The 13,828-nt window shown below is 58.2% G+C and overlaps 6 protein-coding genes across 6 annotated transcripts; 3 read left to right on the top strand and 3 right to left on the bottom strand.

Moving 5' to 3' along the window:
- Positions 1–359: 359 nt before the first annotated feature.
- Positions 360–1,471, bottom strand: N657DRAFT_581293 (taurine catabolism dioxygenase; the record flags this gene model as incomplete). The annotated part of the gene is made up of 2 exons (XM_062789516.1): positions 360–566; positions 653–1,471. The coding sequence occupies 2 exons, from the start codon at positions 1,469–1,471 to the stop codon at positions 360–362; spliced, it is 1,026 nt and encodes a 341-aa protein (XP_062643429.1).
- A 262-nt stretch (positions 1,472–1,733) lies between these two features.
- Positions 1,734–2,740, top strand: N657DRAFT_251312 (uncharacterized protein). The gene is made up of 2 exons (XM_062786443.1): positions 1,734–1,743; positions 1,902–2,740. The coding sequence occupies exon 2, from the start codon at positions 2,069–2,071 to the stop codon at positions 2,579–2,581; it is 513 nt and encodes a 170-aa protein (XP_062643428.1). The 5' UTR covers positions 1,734–1,743; positions 1,902–2,068; the 3' UTR covers positions 2,582–2,740.
- A 206-nt stretch (positions 2,741–2,946) lies between these two features.
- Positions 2,947–5,943, top strand: N657DRAFT_581317 (acetyl-CoA synthetase-like protein; the record flags this gene model as incomplete). The annotated part of the gene is made up of 1 exon (XM_062789520.1): positions 2,947–5,943. The coding sequence occupies one exon, from the start codon at positions 2,947–2,949 to the stop codon at positions 5,941–5,943; it is 2,997 nt and encodes a 998-aa protein (XP_062643427.1).
- On the bottom strand, positions 5,931–7,631 carry N657DRAFT_693581 (uncharacterized protein). Its single transcript, XM_062797229.1, has 3 exons — positions 7,432–7,631; positions 7,057–7,327; positions 5,931–6,994 (listed from the first exon to the last, which is right to left on the bottom strand). The coding sequence occupies exons 1-3, from the start codon at positions 7,451–7,453 to the stop codon at positions 6,253–6,255; spliced, it is 1,035 nt and encodes a 344-aa protein (XP_062643426.1). The 5' UTR covers positions 7,454–7,631; the 3' UTR covers positions 5,931–6,252.
- A 638-nt stretch (positions 7,632–8,269) lies between these two features.
- N657DRAFT_649969 (cytochrome P450 monooxygenase-like protein) lies at positions 8,270–10,518 on the bottom strand. Its single transcript, XM_062793836.1, has one exon. It carries the CDS (start codon positions 10,125–10,127, stop codon positions 8,319–8,321), a length of 1,809 nt encoding a protein of 602 aa, XP_062643425.1. The 5' UTR covers positions 10,128–10,518; the 3' UTR covers positions 8,270–8,318.
- An 887-nt stretch (positions 10,519–11,405) lies between these two features.
- On the top strand, positions 11,406–13,158 carry N657DRAFT_649968 (oxidoreductase). Its single transcript, XM_062793835.1, has one exon. The coding sequence runs from the start codon at positions 11,882–11,884 to the stop codon at positions 12,950–12,952; it is 1,071 nt and encodes a 356-aa protein (XP_062643424.1). The 5' UTR covers positions 11,406–11,881; the 3' UTR covers positions 12,953–13,158.
- Positions 13,159–13,828: the final 670 nt, after the last annotated feature.

The following is a 13,828-nucleotide window of genomic DNA, read 5'->3' as shown; positions in this document are numbered from 1 at the left end:
GGGCTCGTCTATGTAAACCAAGCACGCCTTTGTTCCCCTGGCGCTCGACCCCTTGTTGGAACCCTCGTCGCATCCGCACATCAAATCAGGAACATAAGAAAATCTGGACCACTGAAGAGCTTAGAAAGTCTAAGGGAGTCAGGGTTCTGGTTTACAGTCCGAAAGTAGGCAAATTGCATCATTCGAGAAGCTATTCATGATCGCCTCTATGCATCTTGTTTGCAGCAAACATCATCTTCCTTAAAGTGCTCCATTTGATGCCAGAACTAGCAACATGTCCACCCAAAATCTTGGGGCTCATCTGTTTTCAAAACATCAGCCATGTTGAAATGGCACACGGTCCACACCAAGGCAACTTCTCAAGCCGCCTGGGTCTTGACATCTTGACCGTCGACCCACTTGGTGTTCTTGGTGGTAGACGCAAACATGCCCGACCGCTCCACGGTTTGGTCGTTGAGACCCCAAGCGGTTGACGACGAGTCCAGAACCGTCGCCCTCCGCATATCACGCACATACTTGCCCTGATAGGTGCCGCCAGTGGCACGGTGCATAACGCAAGTGTTGTCCTGGAGTTTGCGAATTGTGTTAGACAACTGTTCCTCTTCTCCCTCCAGCGCAGTCTTTCTCGGACTGAAGTAACTCGGTCACTCACCCAGATAATCAAATCGCCGTTGTTCTCCCAGTCGACCTGGAACGTGTACTTATCCTGGCTGGCGTGCTCGAGCAGCGCCTCGATGAGCGGCCGGCTCTCCTCGCGCGTCCAGCCGTCGACGCGGTACGCGTGCCAGGCAATGTACAAGTTCGTGCGGCCGCTGGGCTCGTGCAGCTGCACGAGCTTGTGCCGGGCCATGGCGTGGTCCTCCGGGTTGACGCTCTGCAGAACGGCGCTGTCCGGAGCGCCGAGCCGCCGCGAGTGCCACAGGCTGTGCCACAGGACCAGGTCCTTGATCCTGTCCTTGCTCTCGGCGTCCAGGTCGTCGTAGGCGGTCCGCGTGTCGGCGAAGGCTGTGCCGCCACCCGTGCCCTTAGGCGGCAGGGTGTGAGCCCGCAGCATGGAGTAGCCGGCGCGGCGGGGGTTGTAGCTGCAGTCGACGTGGAACAGCTTGTTGCCCTGGTTGATCTGGTAGCGGATGTCCTCCTTCTGCACGATGTGGCCGTCGACCTCGATGTTGCCCACGTCGCTCAGCTGCGTGTACTGGCCGAGGCGGTAGGGCGTGCCCGGGTGAATCCAGGGCGTCTGGTCGTCCAGGTCGCCAAACTGGGCGGCAAACGCCACGTGGCCGGCATCGTCCAGCTGCGTCCCACGGAAGACGAGCACGCCGTACCTGGCCATGCCATCCCGGATGATCTGGACGGTGGACCCCGGGACGGGCTTGGAAAAGTCGACTCCGACACACTCTGCCCCGAACGTTGGCGCAAGGGGCTTGAAGGTGATGCCGGAATTAGCCCGGAGGGTTTCCGTGGCTGTCATTTCGATGATACCTGTTCAAGGCAGGTTGCAATGAGAGAGGACAGGTGCAGGGAGCAGAGCAACTCGGTTGATGTGAGAGAATGAGGGGGGCACAGGTAGTGAGAAGTGATTAACTTGTCCAACCTGAAGATGCAGACACGCAAGCAGTGACTATCCCCAGGCTACCTTTCACTACATGTATGAACACAAGTAGAAAGATTGTGACACCCGCTTGAGAGATGCGTCGATGGCGCTTGTCGGCTTCTTTGGACTGCCATCAAAACGAAGGCGACGCGGTCGTCAGCGAATGTGTACCGCGAAAATCCCACCGCGACGCCAGCGAAGCAGCTCATGAACTGATTCCTAGAGGATTGTTCCTTGAGTTTGCATCCGGTGGCGCTGAGTCCTCCTGTATGCCGGTTAGCCCAGAAGGGAACGGTTGCTTACTCAGATCACTCTGTCCCTTGATTGCTCTGCATCGTGTTGACGAATCTTGAGGTAGATGGCGTGAGATACACAACGGGATGTGAGGCTTCAACGCGCCCAGGCGGGTATACCTTGTTGGAGAGAAACTCGAAAAGGGAAATAGAAGCGCCAAGGCTTGACCGGAATCACTCGATGCATGTCAGAAGTGGCACTCCTAAGACCCCCGGCCTTCTTTCCTTGACCCTTTGTAAGGCGGCTTTGACGGCACCCCCTCCCGGATGCGGCGCCGGCTGCAAGGCAACCCGGCAATATCGGCCGGTTGACGGGAATGACGTCGACACGGGATTTTTCGGCATCTGCATGCACCCAAGGGGCTTGCTTGTGCTCATCTCGGAGTACCAGCGTGGGAACATCCAACCGCCGTCGACGGTCTTGGCCCCTTGTGCGAACCCCCGAGTGTACGGAGTACGGAGTAACTTTCCGGAAGTGTGTACGTCCGTACCACAGGAAGTCACTTTTACCCCCACACACTCCCCAAGTGCCGAATCGCCGATCGCGGTCCTTGATCCTGCAGGAATGGGCCGTCGATGCGTTTCCTGCATAGCGTTAGGCGTTGAACCACGCCCTCCTCCTCCAAGCGCCACGCCCCCTCCATTCACGAGTCGAATATGCATCTCGGCTTTTTCCATGCGGATCGACACCTAGGAACGGCCGGGAGCTTCCAAACACCATGCAGGCTAGGCTCGTTTTGGTTGGCAGGTTTCTTGACTGCTTTCGTCAGCAACAGCATGGACGATGTCTCAGGGTGACTTTCATGACGATCAGTGATTGACAAGAAAGGAGGCCTGGGGACCTTGAGGAGAATGGGAAAACATCTCGCCCCTTCCTCGATACTTTTATGTGATCAGCATCATCCTGGAGGCTTTTCCAAGACATCAGACACAGCTTTCTCGGTCGATGCCAGTTGACCAGTCCCGCCACATCCCCATAAGCGATCTTGTACAGTACGGACGATCAACAGGATGGGATCAGTTGCGATCGAGGAGGCGCCACAAAGCCAAGTCATATCCATGGCTGATGTGGACGACGCCACACGAACCGAGATTGCCCAGGCATGCGGCGTCCCGCCCAGCATGATCGAGGACGCCTACACCTGCACGCCACTCCAGCTGAGCATGATAGCCGAGGACCGGGCCGAGATCTTCCACTTTGTCATGTCGTTCGGCCCCAGTGCCGACATTGACCGGTTCTGCGACTGTTTGCGAGCTGTCGTCGCCGCCAATGCCATCCTACGCACCAGACTCGTCAGGTCTGCCCGCTTGGGCGGAATCGTGCAAGTCGTCACGACTGAGCAACATGTCACGACGCGCCACGATGACGGCACTGGCGAGCATCTCGAGCGCTACCTCGAGCAGGCTCATCTCAAAATGGGTCTCGGCGATCCCCTCATCCGCAGCGCCTTCATCGGCCGGAATCTGGTTCTCACGCTGCACCACGCCGTGTTCGACTATTGGTCCTGGGATACGCTGATGAAGGTCGATATTCCGGTCTTGTATTTTCAGCAGCAGAACGAGGCCCATCGGCGACCGGCGTTCAAGGATTTTGTGGCGCGATGCCTCAATATCGACGACGAGGCGGCCAGTCGGTTTTGGGCATCCCGATTCAAAGGGTCCCCGGCGGTCTTCCTCGGATCCAGCTCGCGGCGTGTATTGCCTCCACATGTCGTCGCAAAGCGGGATTGGAAGTTTCCTCTCGTCCGGATCAAGAGCAAAGCACTACCTCCCACACACGCGCCATACTTCATCGAGGCGGCTTGGGCCCTGGTGGCCGCGATCGACACCGACAGCGAAAGCGTGGCCTATGGCTATGTCCTATCTGGACGGACTCCTACGCCGGACGGGCTCGAGAACACGCTAGGGCCAGCCATCACCGAAGCTCCCATCCAGGCCAATCTCCCATGGAAGACAATGACGGTCGACAAGCTCATCAAGGACCGCGCTGCATCGGTTCGCCAGCTGCAGCAGAACCCGCACTTGATTCACTACCCCCTCGAGAAGATTGCCGTACTGAGCGAGGCTGCCAGGACGGCATGCGGATTTCGAGCACTGCTCAACATTCGTCCCGCGGTCTTTGACGACACCGACAGTCAAGCTGATGTCAGAATGGAAAGGATGGTGTGGCTGAATGGCTTCTTTGCGCTGCAGCTCATCTTCAGCATTACGGGCGAGGGCGTCGAGGTGTGGCCGCGTGTCGACTCGACGGTGATTGACGACCGTCGGCTGGAACGTCTCCTGCAGCAATTCGGCCACACGCTTCGTCTGTTGACCGAGGTGTCCCCTCAGACCAAACTTGACAGTCTGCCTCTGCTCGATCCGAAGGCGCGTGAGGAGGTCCTGCAGCTGAATAAGACCATTCCCGAACCAGTGTGGACTAGGCTCGATGAACTCTTTGCTGCTCGGGTACGAGTACAACCGTCGGCTATGGCAATCGAGTCCAGTCAAGGCAACGCGTCTTATGCCCAACTGGATCAACTGTCTTTGAATCTCGCTTTGGTGCTGCAATCAAGGGGCGTTACCACCGAAAGCCGAGTTGGGTTCGTCATGGACAAGTCGCTGTGGGCTGTTGTCGCCTTCCTCGCCGTCCTGAGACTCGGCGGTGTATGTGTTCCGGTGGACAATAACCTCTCCGAAGACGCCAGGGTCGCACTGCTCTCGGCGACGGGGACTCGGCTTGTCTTGGTCCCGGAGTCGTTGAGCAAGTTCGCGCCTGGCATGATGCGCGCCTTGGGCGTCTTCGAAGTTGTCGAGGTTGGGCCTGGAACCGTTTCGCAGGTTCCTCTGGGGGACCGTCAGCAAGCCCACGCTCGAAATGGCAACATCGCCAGGAAACTGGACGAGGCGCTCGCCTTCATTGTCCCCACCAGCAACCCTGCCTCCAAGCAGAAAGCTGCGCTTCTCGGTCATCGCAACTTGGCGTCGGCATTGACAAGCCAGGCCCAGCGGTTTGGCTGGGGACCAGATAGCCGCGTCCTGCAGTTTTGGTCATGCGGTTCTGGCAACGGCTTGTTAGAGATCTTCGGGGCGCTCGTGTTCGGAGGATGCCTGTGCATTTCTCCGAATGCGACGAATCCGACCGAGACCGAGTTCGGGTCGCAGCTTGCACAATTCATCGAGTCTGCCAAAGTGAACTTTGCGCTGCTGCCTCCAAGTGTGATTCGGACCTTCTCCCCCGCCGACGTTGCCAACCTGCAAACTTTGGTCTCGATTGGGGAGCCGATGCAAACCGATGCTGAGGTTGGCCGAGTCTGGGCAGGAGCCCTTCGGTTCTTCAAAGCTTGGGGAGCAACAGAAACATCGATGGTGAGCACCGCCCTACAAATACCAGCAGCCACAGAGCACTGCTCTGCCAACAGCATCGGCACGCCAGTTGGATGTGCGGCCTGGATTGTAAGCGCCCACGATGCCAACCTCCTGGCTCCGCTGGGAGGCGTCGGCGAGCTCGTGATTGAGGGTTTTGGTGTCGCCTCGGGCTACACAGGGGACAATTCCAAAACGGCTGCCGCTTTTCTGCATACGCCAGCTTGGGCAACCGAGTACGACTTCGCGCAATCGTGCCGCCGAGCGACGCGCTTCTTCCGCACCGGTGAGCTGGCCAAGTACAACAGCGACGGCACCATCTCGTACGTTGGACGCGTCGGCAACCGCGTCAAGCTAAGCGGCAGCCAGATGGTGCAGCTGGAAAACGTGGAGCGCGCCATCATGGGATGCAGCCAAGTGCGCGAAGCCGCCACAGCCGGTAAAATCATCGCCGGCCGGACGCAGCTCGTTGCCGTCGTCTGCTTGGCGGCCCCGGGGCTGCCAAGGCAAACCGCTCTCCAGAGACTGGCTGGGTTCGACGCAGACACTGCAGATCGGCGAATGCGCGGTGTGCGAGCGTATGCCGAGTCTGTGTTGCCGGCGGACCATGTTCCAACCGTCTGGTTGGCTGTTGAGAAGCTGCCGAGAACTGCGTCGTACGAGATTGATCGCGTTGCGCTGACGGAATGGCTGAAGAGGTTGAGGAACTGAACACATTCTGCTGTACAATACATCTATATAGAGGTTTCAACACCAATCTCACTACTAAACACCAATACAATGCCCCTTCTCTTCCTCCCTTGCGCCTGTTCCAGACATGGCAGAACACCACGAACATAACTCTGTTTTTCCCTACCATTACATTATCCAATGTAGTCGCTCCAGCAACGTTTCCGCAGCCCGACTCTTGTACTGTTTTCCTTCAAGCCCCCATTGCTGATCACAACTACCGCTCACCCTGATCCATGACCGACCGTGAACGGGGCAGCCCACCGCTCAAACCACCCTCTCCGGCGCAAATCAAGCAGAGTGACCACTAGCAGGCGCGCAGTCGCTCATCTCGTGCTGCATACTGCGGTAATGCGCGCCCCGGCTCTTGTCGCGGAACAGGATGCCAAACGTCAGCACATGGGCCGTCTTGGCTAACAGCGGCCTCGAGTCCTCGTGCTTCTCGCCCGTGACCTCGGTACCGTCCTCGCCCAGAAAGACATGATGGTCCTTGGGCAGGAACCGACCAGGGTGCCAAATGTTCCACAGCCACGAGTTGAGGAGCATCAATGACGACTCAAAGATGTAAAAGTAGACTTCGTAGCGGAGCAGCGGGCTAAGATTCCTCTGCACCTCCAGGTCGTTCAGGTCCATCTTGGTGTTGCCCGTGTGCTCGACCAGGCGGAAGATGCAGCGCGCAAAGATGAGCGCCATGCTGGCGTACAGCACGGCGAGCACGGTCCGGACGGTCTTGGAACCCGGCCGGGTGCGCGCGAAGCGGACGTGGAAAATGGCGGCCATGCCCACAAAGATGACGATGACGACGACTTGGATGGCGATGGCGACGATGGTCAGGATCTTGCCGAGGGACTGGGTCGCCGCCTCGCCGGACGGGTTCGCGGCGAGGGCGACGCCCACGGCGTTGAGCGCCTCAACGAGCGCCATCAGCCCGCCAAAGGTGGCCAAGACGCGGTTCGCCGGGAGCGGGGCGCAATAGGGCACATAGTAGAAAAGGCGGCCGAGGATGTGGTAGTTTGCGAGCTCGAGAAGCGGACTGGAACCCCGTTGTTGTTAGCAGAGCGGGACTCTTGCGTAGAAGAAACAAGGGTAACTCACGGGCAAACGTAGATGAAGACTTGGCTGAGGATGAAAACTATCAAGGGGTCCTTGGTGTGCAGGAGGTACAGGTAATTGTCCTGCGCCTGGTATTCGCGCAGCGCGTAGCCGGCCGTGAACAGGATGGCGCAGAGCGGGTGCAGCCCGATCAGCCTCCACGCCTTGTAGCGGTAGCACTGCCAAATGTGGAAGACTGCCGATATGCCGTATGCGACAGTGAAGAAAATGGGCGCCGCCTTGTTTGGCGCGTAGACATACAAACTCCACAAGACTGAGCACGTCAGCACACTGAACAAAACACGAAAAAAAAAATGAAAAAGAACCAAAAATAGAAGAAAATCGAAACAGCACCGAGCGTGAAAGTGAGGTGCTTACTCGGCTCTCCCGGTTCCGCCATTTTGAAGATTCAAGTTCCGTGGTAAAAACTGGCCGATTTTGCAGTGTGTCGTTGTCGCGCTGGTTTGCCGATATTATGGCGGTTTCAGGATCGGCGTTTTCGATAAGAATTGTCAACAGTCAACTTTGGCTTTGCTGAGGAAAAAGGGATGAAGGTCCCATGATTCTCAATTATAAGCCAGACAAACAACAAGACGTTAGCAAGAGTCTTGGTGATGGCGCGTTCAAGGGCCCGGAAAGCGGTGGACACGACGATCATGGCCCCTAGACGCGTCATCTGGTTTGCGGCGCAAAGAGACGATGTGTAGATGGCATCTGAGACGGAGAGTGAGACGGGTTTGCAGCTATTCCCAGATAGGATAATAGATTTGCCAAGAGTAGATGTCCGCTTTTTCAGACACTCGGCCAAGCACGCCAAGCCCTCATGCCGCTACATTAGCTTATGGCGTCCCCACGATTTTCGGCGGGTGGCTTCTTCTCGGCCCGCAGATCGATTGGCCTTCCGACAACACTAGCCCAAAGAAGACTGAGCTCTTGCCAAGCCCACACTAAATATGTCGAGTGACGTGTTTCGACATTGGCGCCTGTCAGTTTCACTTGGATCGTTTGCCGTGCCAACGGCACCCCAACGGCCAGCCCAATACTTGGCCTGCGGTTGGCGCCACGCCAGTGCTCATGGAGTCACTTCTGAGTCCGGACATTGAGATGAAATGTCTTTGACATACCTCGTCCGACTGGTTCGGGACTCCGGGTGATTCAGACACTCAAGTGGACGCACTTAGGACTCAGCTGTCAGTGATTAGAGCGTTCCGGTCATTACGAACGTAACTGTTATTCCAGCTAATAGACACTTCAGGTGCCTAACATTATCGCGCTTGGCGTTTGGACAGTTTCAGGGGTAGCCCTTCGCCCTCCTTAGGCTCGAACACGCCGTTCATCTGTAGCACCGTCACCCAGCGGCTATCCCGCAGCCGCGCGTCCAGCCTCTTCTCGGTAGCCGCCCGGTTCTCGCCACGCAGCGGAACTACCTCGACGCGGTGGTGCTGAAGCAGCGTGACCACGGCGGCTGTGAACTCGACTTGAGCCATCTTCATGCCAGGGCAGACGCGTGGACCCATGGCCCACGGCACCCACGTGCCTTTAGGCGGGTGATAGTGCGCCTGCGCCGAACCCGGCGGGTTAATCCACCTCGAAGGCCGGAAGACGTGCTCATCTGCTGAGACGGCATCGTCCCGACCGGCAGGAGCGGTCTGCACAAACGGCGGGTCTGACTCGCGGTTGACGTCGCGCCACGACGGGAGGAGGTGCAGCGCCAGCGAGTTGACATAAACCCTCATGTCCGCGGGCACGTGGATGGTGCCCGTCGCCGTGTGCAGTGTCTGAGGAGCACTCGTCTCGCGATGCACATGCGGCACGGCGGGAAACAGCCTCAGCGTCTCAAACATGAATGCCAGCGTGCGAGTGGCGCGAGGGAACACGGCTGTGTAGTCCATCAGCCCATCTTCGTTGGTGGCCGTCGTCGGGAGGCTGTCCACCTCCTCCAGAAGCCAGTCTTGCCATTCGGGATAGCGGGCAAGGAGGACCACGGCGTAGGCCAAGGTGGTCGCTGTGGTTTCGAAGCCCGCTGCCGTCACAATGAAGAGGTTGCTGATCATCTCGACCTCGCTGAGAGCCAGCCCCTGGTCCTTGCCCTCCTCGGACGCCCGCAAGATCTTGCTGACAATGGTCGACTTGGGCGCCGGTTCTCCCCTGGCCCTCCGCTCGCGCTCCTGGTCCAGTATCTCCCTGCTGCGTTTCTCAACCTCAACCTTGGCGCATCCCACCGTCCTCATCTTGTCGTGCCATGGGAGCCATCGCGGCCAGCTGTTGAGAAGCTTCTTGGGCAGCATGCCCACGCCCACAATGTTGATCACCATAGTATTGAGCGAGTCGATGTGCGGCATCATGTACCCAGGTTCAGCCACCCGGCTTTTCCGCCAGGGAACCTTGACGCCCATGCTCGTTCCCAGCAGTACGTGGATGGTCACCCTCTTGAGCATGTCAAAGAGCTCCAAGGTCTCGGCTGAGGTCGGCTGCGGTTCTCCTTCCGGGGCCGCAAAGACGTCACTGAGGAGACTTTGGGTTTGCCGGATTGACTCCTCAAAGACGGCCCTCATGATGCGCTCGTCGAGGATGCTGGTGATGATCTTCCGGTGTCTGGCCCACCTTTCCCCGTTGGTGGTGAGGACGTTGGGACCATACGTCCCCAGGGCGAAGCTTATGGCATGTGGCGCCTCGTACTCGCGCACTCTGGTGAGAATGTCGTTTGCGGCAACCGGGTCGGCCGTCCAGATCTCCCCCTTTTGGAGTCCCAGCAGAATGAATGTCCTGCCTACCCCCTTGCCGTGGCCGTGACCCGGCACATACTCGTCGAACGGGCGCAGCTTCTCGTGGAATTCCCACCCGAATATCATGAGACTGACTCGCTTCCAAAGCCATTTCGGGAGTATTCGTCGAATTCGCTCCCTGTTCGGGGGTGCGAGCAAAATCCAGAGCAGCTGAATCTGGTCCACCGGAACAAGGACCAAGGGCAGCCCAATGCGTCGCGCTTCGGCCAAGGTCTTTGAGTAATTGTAGGCGAACCTGATCAGGAGCAGCAGGAGAATGGCAATTATGGCACTGAAAGCGTAGGCCATGATGTTGACGTCAAATGCAAACCAAGGGCGCGACAACAGACATGGGCAATCAACGTGCGGCTCGTGTTGAATCCGAGCAATAAACCATCACCGTTAACCTTATACAGCCGGGCCTCGCACTCAGCGCCTCGTCAACCTCTAGTCCTGTGATCGCCGCGTCAACGCTCGGGTCATCTCGCATTCGGGTTACGCCGATGTCCCCGGACCTGTTACCGTCGACGATTTGGCACTGGCCGTCACGGACCTTACACGGCGCATGGGAAAACACCGTCGAACAGCATGACGCATAGCTGTGATAGCAATCGGCCCCTCTCCCCGCCATGGCCTGCCATCCGATGGACGGGTCCACGTCACGATCGGCACAGAATAACACCGAATAGATCACTCCAAGAGTCGGTTCTTTTCCTTTGCATGCAGCCTTGCATGCAGCGAAACACTCGGAGCAGTGGGGTTGACGGTGCTTTAGCATCGTTTCGCGCACGGCAGGCGACTCGGCATCGAGGCATCTTCTCCCGTGGAAGCAGTCTCGGGTGACTGTTCGGGCTCGAGATAATCCGTCTGACAAAGATGGCCGCACCGGTGGGGCAGAGGGCAATATGCCCAGTCTGCAGGTAGCAATAGGCGGATAGTGTTCCTTGATTGGCACTACCTGCAAGTTGCAAGTTGCAGACCCATTGGCCTCGAGTATCACCGAGCCGTCTTGCGGAAGAGAAGGCCGAGTTACACAACAGACGTTGAATTCGGCGGAAGGCTGAAGAAAGCGGAAGTCATATCGGCCAAGACATGCAGGGAATGAAGCAAAGTTCACACCATCAGGCCAATAGTCCACGGATCGCCCCGGGCGGGCCGTCCTGGCTCAAACACATCGCCGAGACAGCGACCGATCACGGAGCATGTAGGTACCTTGACGGATGAACAGGGCAGGTACGTTGCAGCCGCAGGTACCCTACCTCTCAGATAGGAAGGAAGACGTGCCCAGCCTTCCATGCATCTGTCTCCTGAGCACGCTTGTGCATCTGCCGCTGACTAGCGGGAACAGGGGCTGCGTCCCCTGCGTCGATCGTCGATGCACTGCGACACTCAATTTGCGCCAATATGGACGACAGGGCAGCATGGCGCGGTGTCCACGTAATACATACGTATACCCCCTACATTGGAGGTGCCGGCCGTGCCTACTTAAGTTGAGGTGAGATGCCTTAGCCTGCAGATGGCGCGATTTAATCCTTCAAACGGCGAACCCCCCACTATTCTGCTGACATGGACCACCATTTCAGCAGCCGCCAGTTGAGTGTGCCGCAGCATCGCATATGATACCACCCCCCTCCTGCATCCTTTTTGATCCTTCACAAGTCAAAAGGGCATCGACCAAGACATCGAGTCTTGATTTCACACGATGCCTCTGGTACATGGCTTGTCGTCCCTCCGAGACACGACCGAAAGAAAGCCTGCATCTACGGTGGCATCGCACGAACATGGCCAAGGCCAATCAAGCGAGTCAGCACGGAGTTTGTCTTGACGCCGGTCTGCCTGCGTGCCAAGTCTTCTAATCAACGCGGAAGAAGCATACCACGTCGATATCAAGCGCGGCAGTCATCATGAACACCCAGGGTGCATCGGCAAGCAGACCGGCTTTGCCTGCCATTCTCTGATCATCACCATTTCTGGCTGTTCTCTCTGGCCGTGTCATCCCCGAAAGTCTGTGTTCCCATCACTCTCGACTCACGTCGTCAACCGCGTCATCAATCTCGCCCAAGATGCCCCACAAGCTCACCGTCAAGCACAAGCGCGGCAAGCCGGGAGCCGTCTACTACCCGCTCCAGCTCCACGCCGTGCCCAAGCCCTGCCCGGGCTCCGGCCAGTTGCTCGTCAAGATAGCTGCCGCAGCCCTGAACCACCGAGACATCTTCATCCGGCAGCAGCTCTACCCGGGCATCTCATTCGAGGCGCCCCTTTTCTCAGATGCCTGCGGGGAGGTGGTCGAGGCCGGGCCCGGCTGCACCCGCGGCGCCGAGGTCCTGAACAAGCTCGTTGTGCTGACGCCCTTCCGCGGCTGGGCCACCGACCCCGCCGGGCCCGAGGACTGGGCCCAGTTCTGCACCATTGGCGGTGTCGGCCCGCACCACCACCTCGGCGGCGCCCAGACGTACGTCGTCGTCGACGAGGGCGAGGTCGAGCCGCTGCCGGCGCACCTCAGCGCGGTCGAGGGCGCCGCTCTGCCCTCGGCGGGCGTCACGGCCTACCGCGCGCTGTTCACCAAGGCCGCCTCGGCTGCCCAGCAGGGCAGGAACATACTCGTCACGGGCATCGGTGGCGGCGTGGCGCTGCAGGTTTTGCAGCTGGCCGTCGCCCGCGGCGTCAACGTCTACGTCACGTCGGGCAGCGAGGCCAAGATTGCGCGGGCGCGGCAGCTCGGCGCGCGCGACGGCGTGCTGTACACGCACAGCGAGTGGCCCAAGGAATTGGCCAAGCTGCTGCCGGCCGAGCGGCCGCTCCTCGACGCCGTCGTCGACGGAGCCGGCGGCGACATTGTTGTGCGCAGCATCCCGCTGCTCCGGCCCGGCGGCGTCATCTCGGTCTACGGCATGACGCTCGCCCCCGTCATGGACTGGCCCATGCAGGCCGTCATGAAGAACATTGAGCTGCGCGGAACCACTCTCGGGTCGCGCGTCGAGTTTGCCGACTTTGTCGAGTTTGTGGGCCAGCACAAGATCCGCCCGGTCGTGTCCAGGAGCGTCAAGGGGCTGGACTGTGTGGACGCCATTGAGGGCCTGTTTGACGAGCTCAAGGAGGGGAAGCAGTTTGGCAAGTTGGTTGTAGAGATTTGAGCATCTATAAGACTGTCACGGAGCTTGAGGATGGGGTCCCGCGCGCTCCAATGTAGCTCATGTCCAAACCGCCTGGAACGGCTGTGTAGTGTCGGACAAACTTAGTCCAACCCGATCATGATTGCCAGTTGCCACTCCACATGGCTCTTTAATCTGCTTATAGTGAACAAACAAGCTGCAGCAGCAAACTCAGATTCTTATGCTTGAATCATGACTGTTTTTCTTGACTTTCTTTTTTCTTTGCTCATGTCTCTCTTACTCCGCCTCCAAAGCCTCTGTACGGAATCAGTCACCCTTTCTTACCTCCATTTCTCCATCTTGCCTCTGTGCTCGCTTGCCAAGGTGGAATTCGAGGCCTCCTAACATGCATGTACGTACATAACTACTCCTCCATTCTTCCTTGCCGGAATGAGACGTCGATTGTAGGCTGTTTATTCGGACCGCTTCGTGGGGGCATAGGGGTAGGCGAGATACTCTCAGTCAATCGGGGACCTATTTCCACATGGCCACTGAAGCGGACTCGCTCGCCGAGAATCTGAAGCCACAATTCTGTGATTGCACCAACATAATGACTCCGTAGTCAGGGGTTCCATGAAAGCAAAGTGTCTCGGCAGGCTCTCTTGTAAGTCATGCACCGTGCGTGGTACAGCATGTCCCACAACGGGCCACGCCTTGGAGCGCAAATAGGCTTCAACCGCGTGCTCTTGGCGGGTGTCACCTCAGGATTTACCGTGCAGCTCACTGCAACCTGTGTAGGAGACGGAAACCCTCATTCCCCCTTTCTACCCACTCCAAAGTCTAAAAAATGGTGCGATCCCCGCATCTGATAAGCACATACAACCCCACAAACAGGCTGACACGATCATGAATAAGGGT

The sequence above is a fragment of the Parathielavia appendiculata genome (assembly GCF_033297405.1).
Source record: "Parathielavia appendiculata strain CBS 731.68 unplaced genomic scaffold N657scaffold_24, whole genome shotgun sequence".
NCBI classification, from domain to species: Eukaryota; Fungi; Ascomycota; class Sordariomycetes; order Sordariales; family Chaetomiaceae; genus Parathielavia; species Parathielavia appendiculata.
Note: the sequence above shows the minus strand (reverse complement) of the source record. Positions and strands in the feature narration are given on the sequence as shown.

Coding starts and splice junctions, on each gene's coding strand:
- N657DRAFT_251312 (XM_062786443.1), top strand. CDS start 2,069: ATGCATGTCAGAAGTGGCACTCCTAAGACCCCCGGCCTTCTTTCCTTG.
- N657DRAFT_693581 (XM_062797229.1), bottom strand. CDS start 7,453: ATGGCGGAACCGGGAGAGCCGA. Junction 7,328..7,431: donor GGCGGAACCGGGAGAGCCGA/GTAAGCACCTCA, acceptor TGACGTGCTCAG/TCTTGTGGAGTTTGTATGTC. Junction 6,995..7,056: donor GTCTTCATCTACGTTTGCCC/GTGAGTTACCCT, acceptor ACGGGGTTCCAG/TCCGCTTCTCGAGCTCGCAA.
- N657DRAFT_649969 (XM_062793836.1), bottom strand. CDS start 10,127: ATGGCCTACGCTTTCAGTGCCATAATTGCCATTCTCCTGCTGCTCCTG.
- N657DRAFT_649968 (XM_062793835.1), top strand. CDS start 11,882: ATGCCCCACAAGCTCACCGTCAAGCACAAGCGCGGCAAGCCGGGAGCC.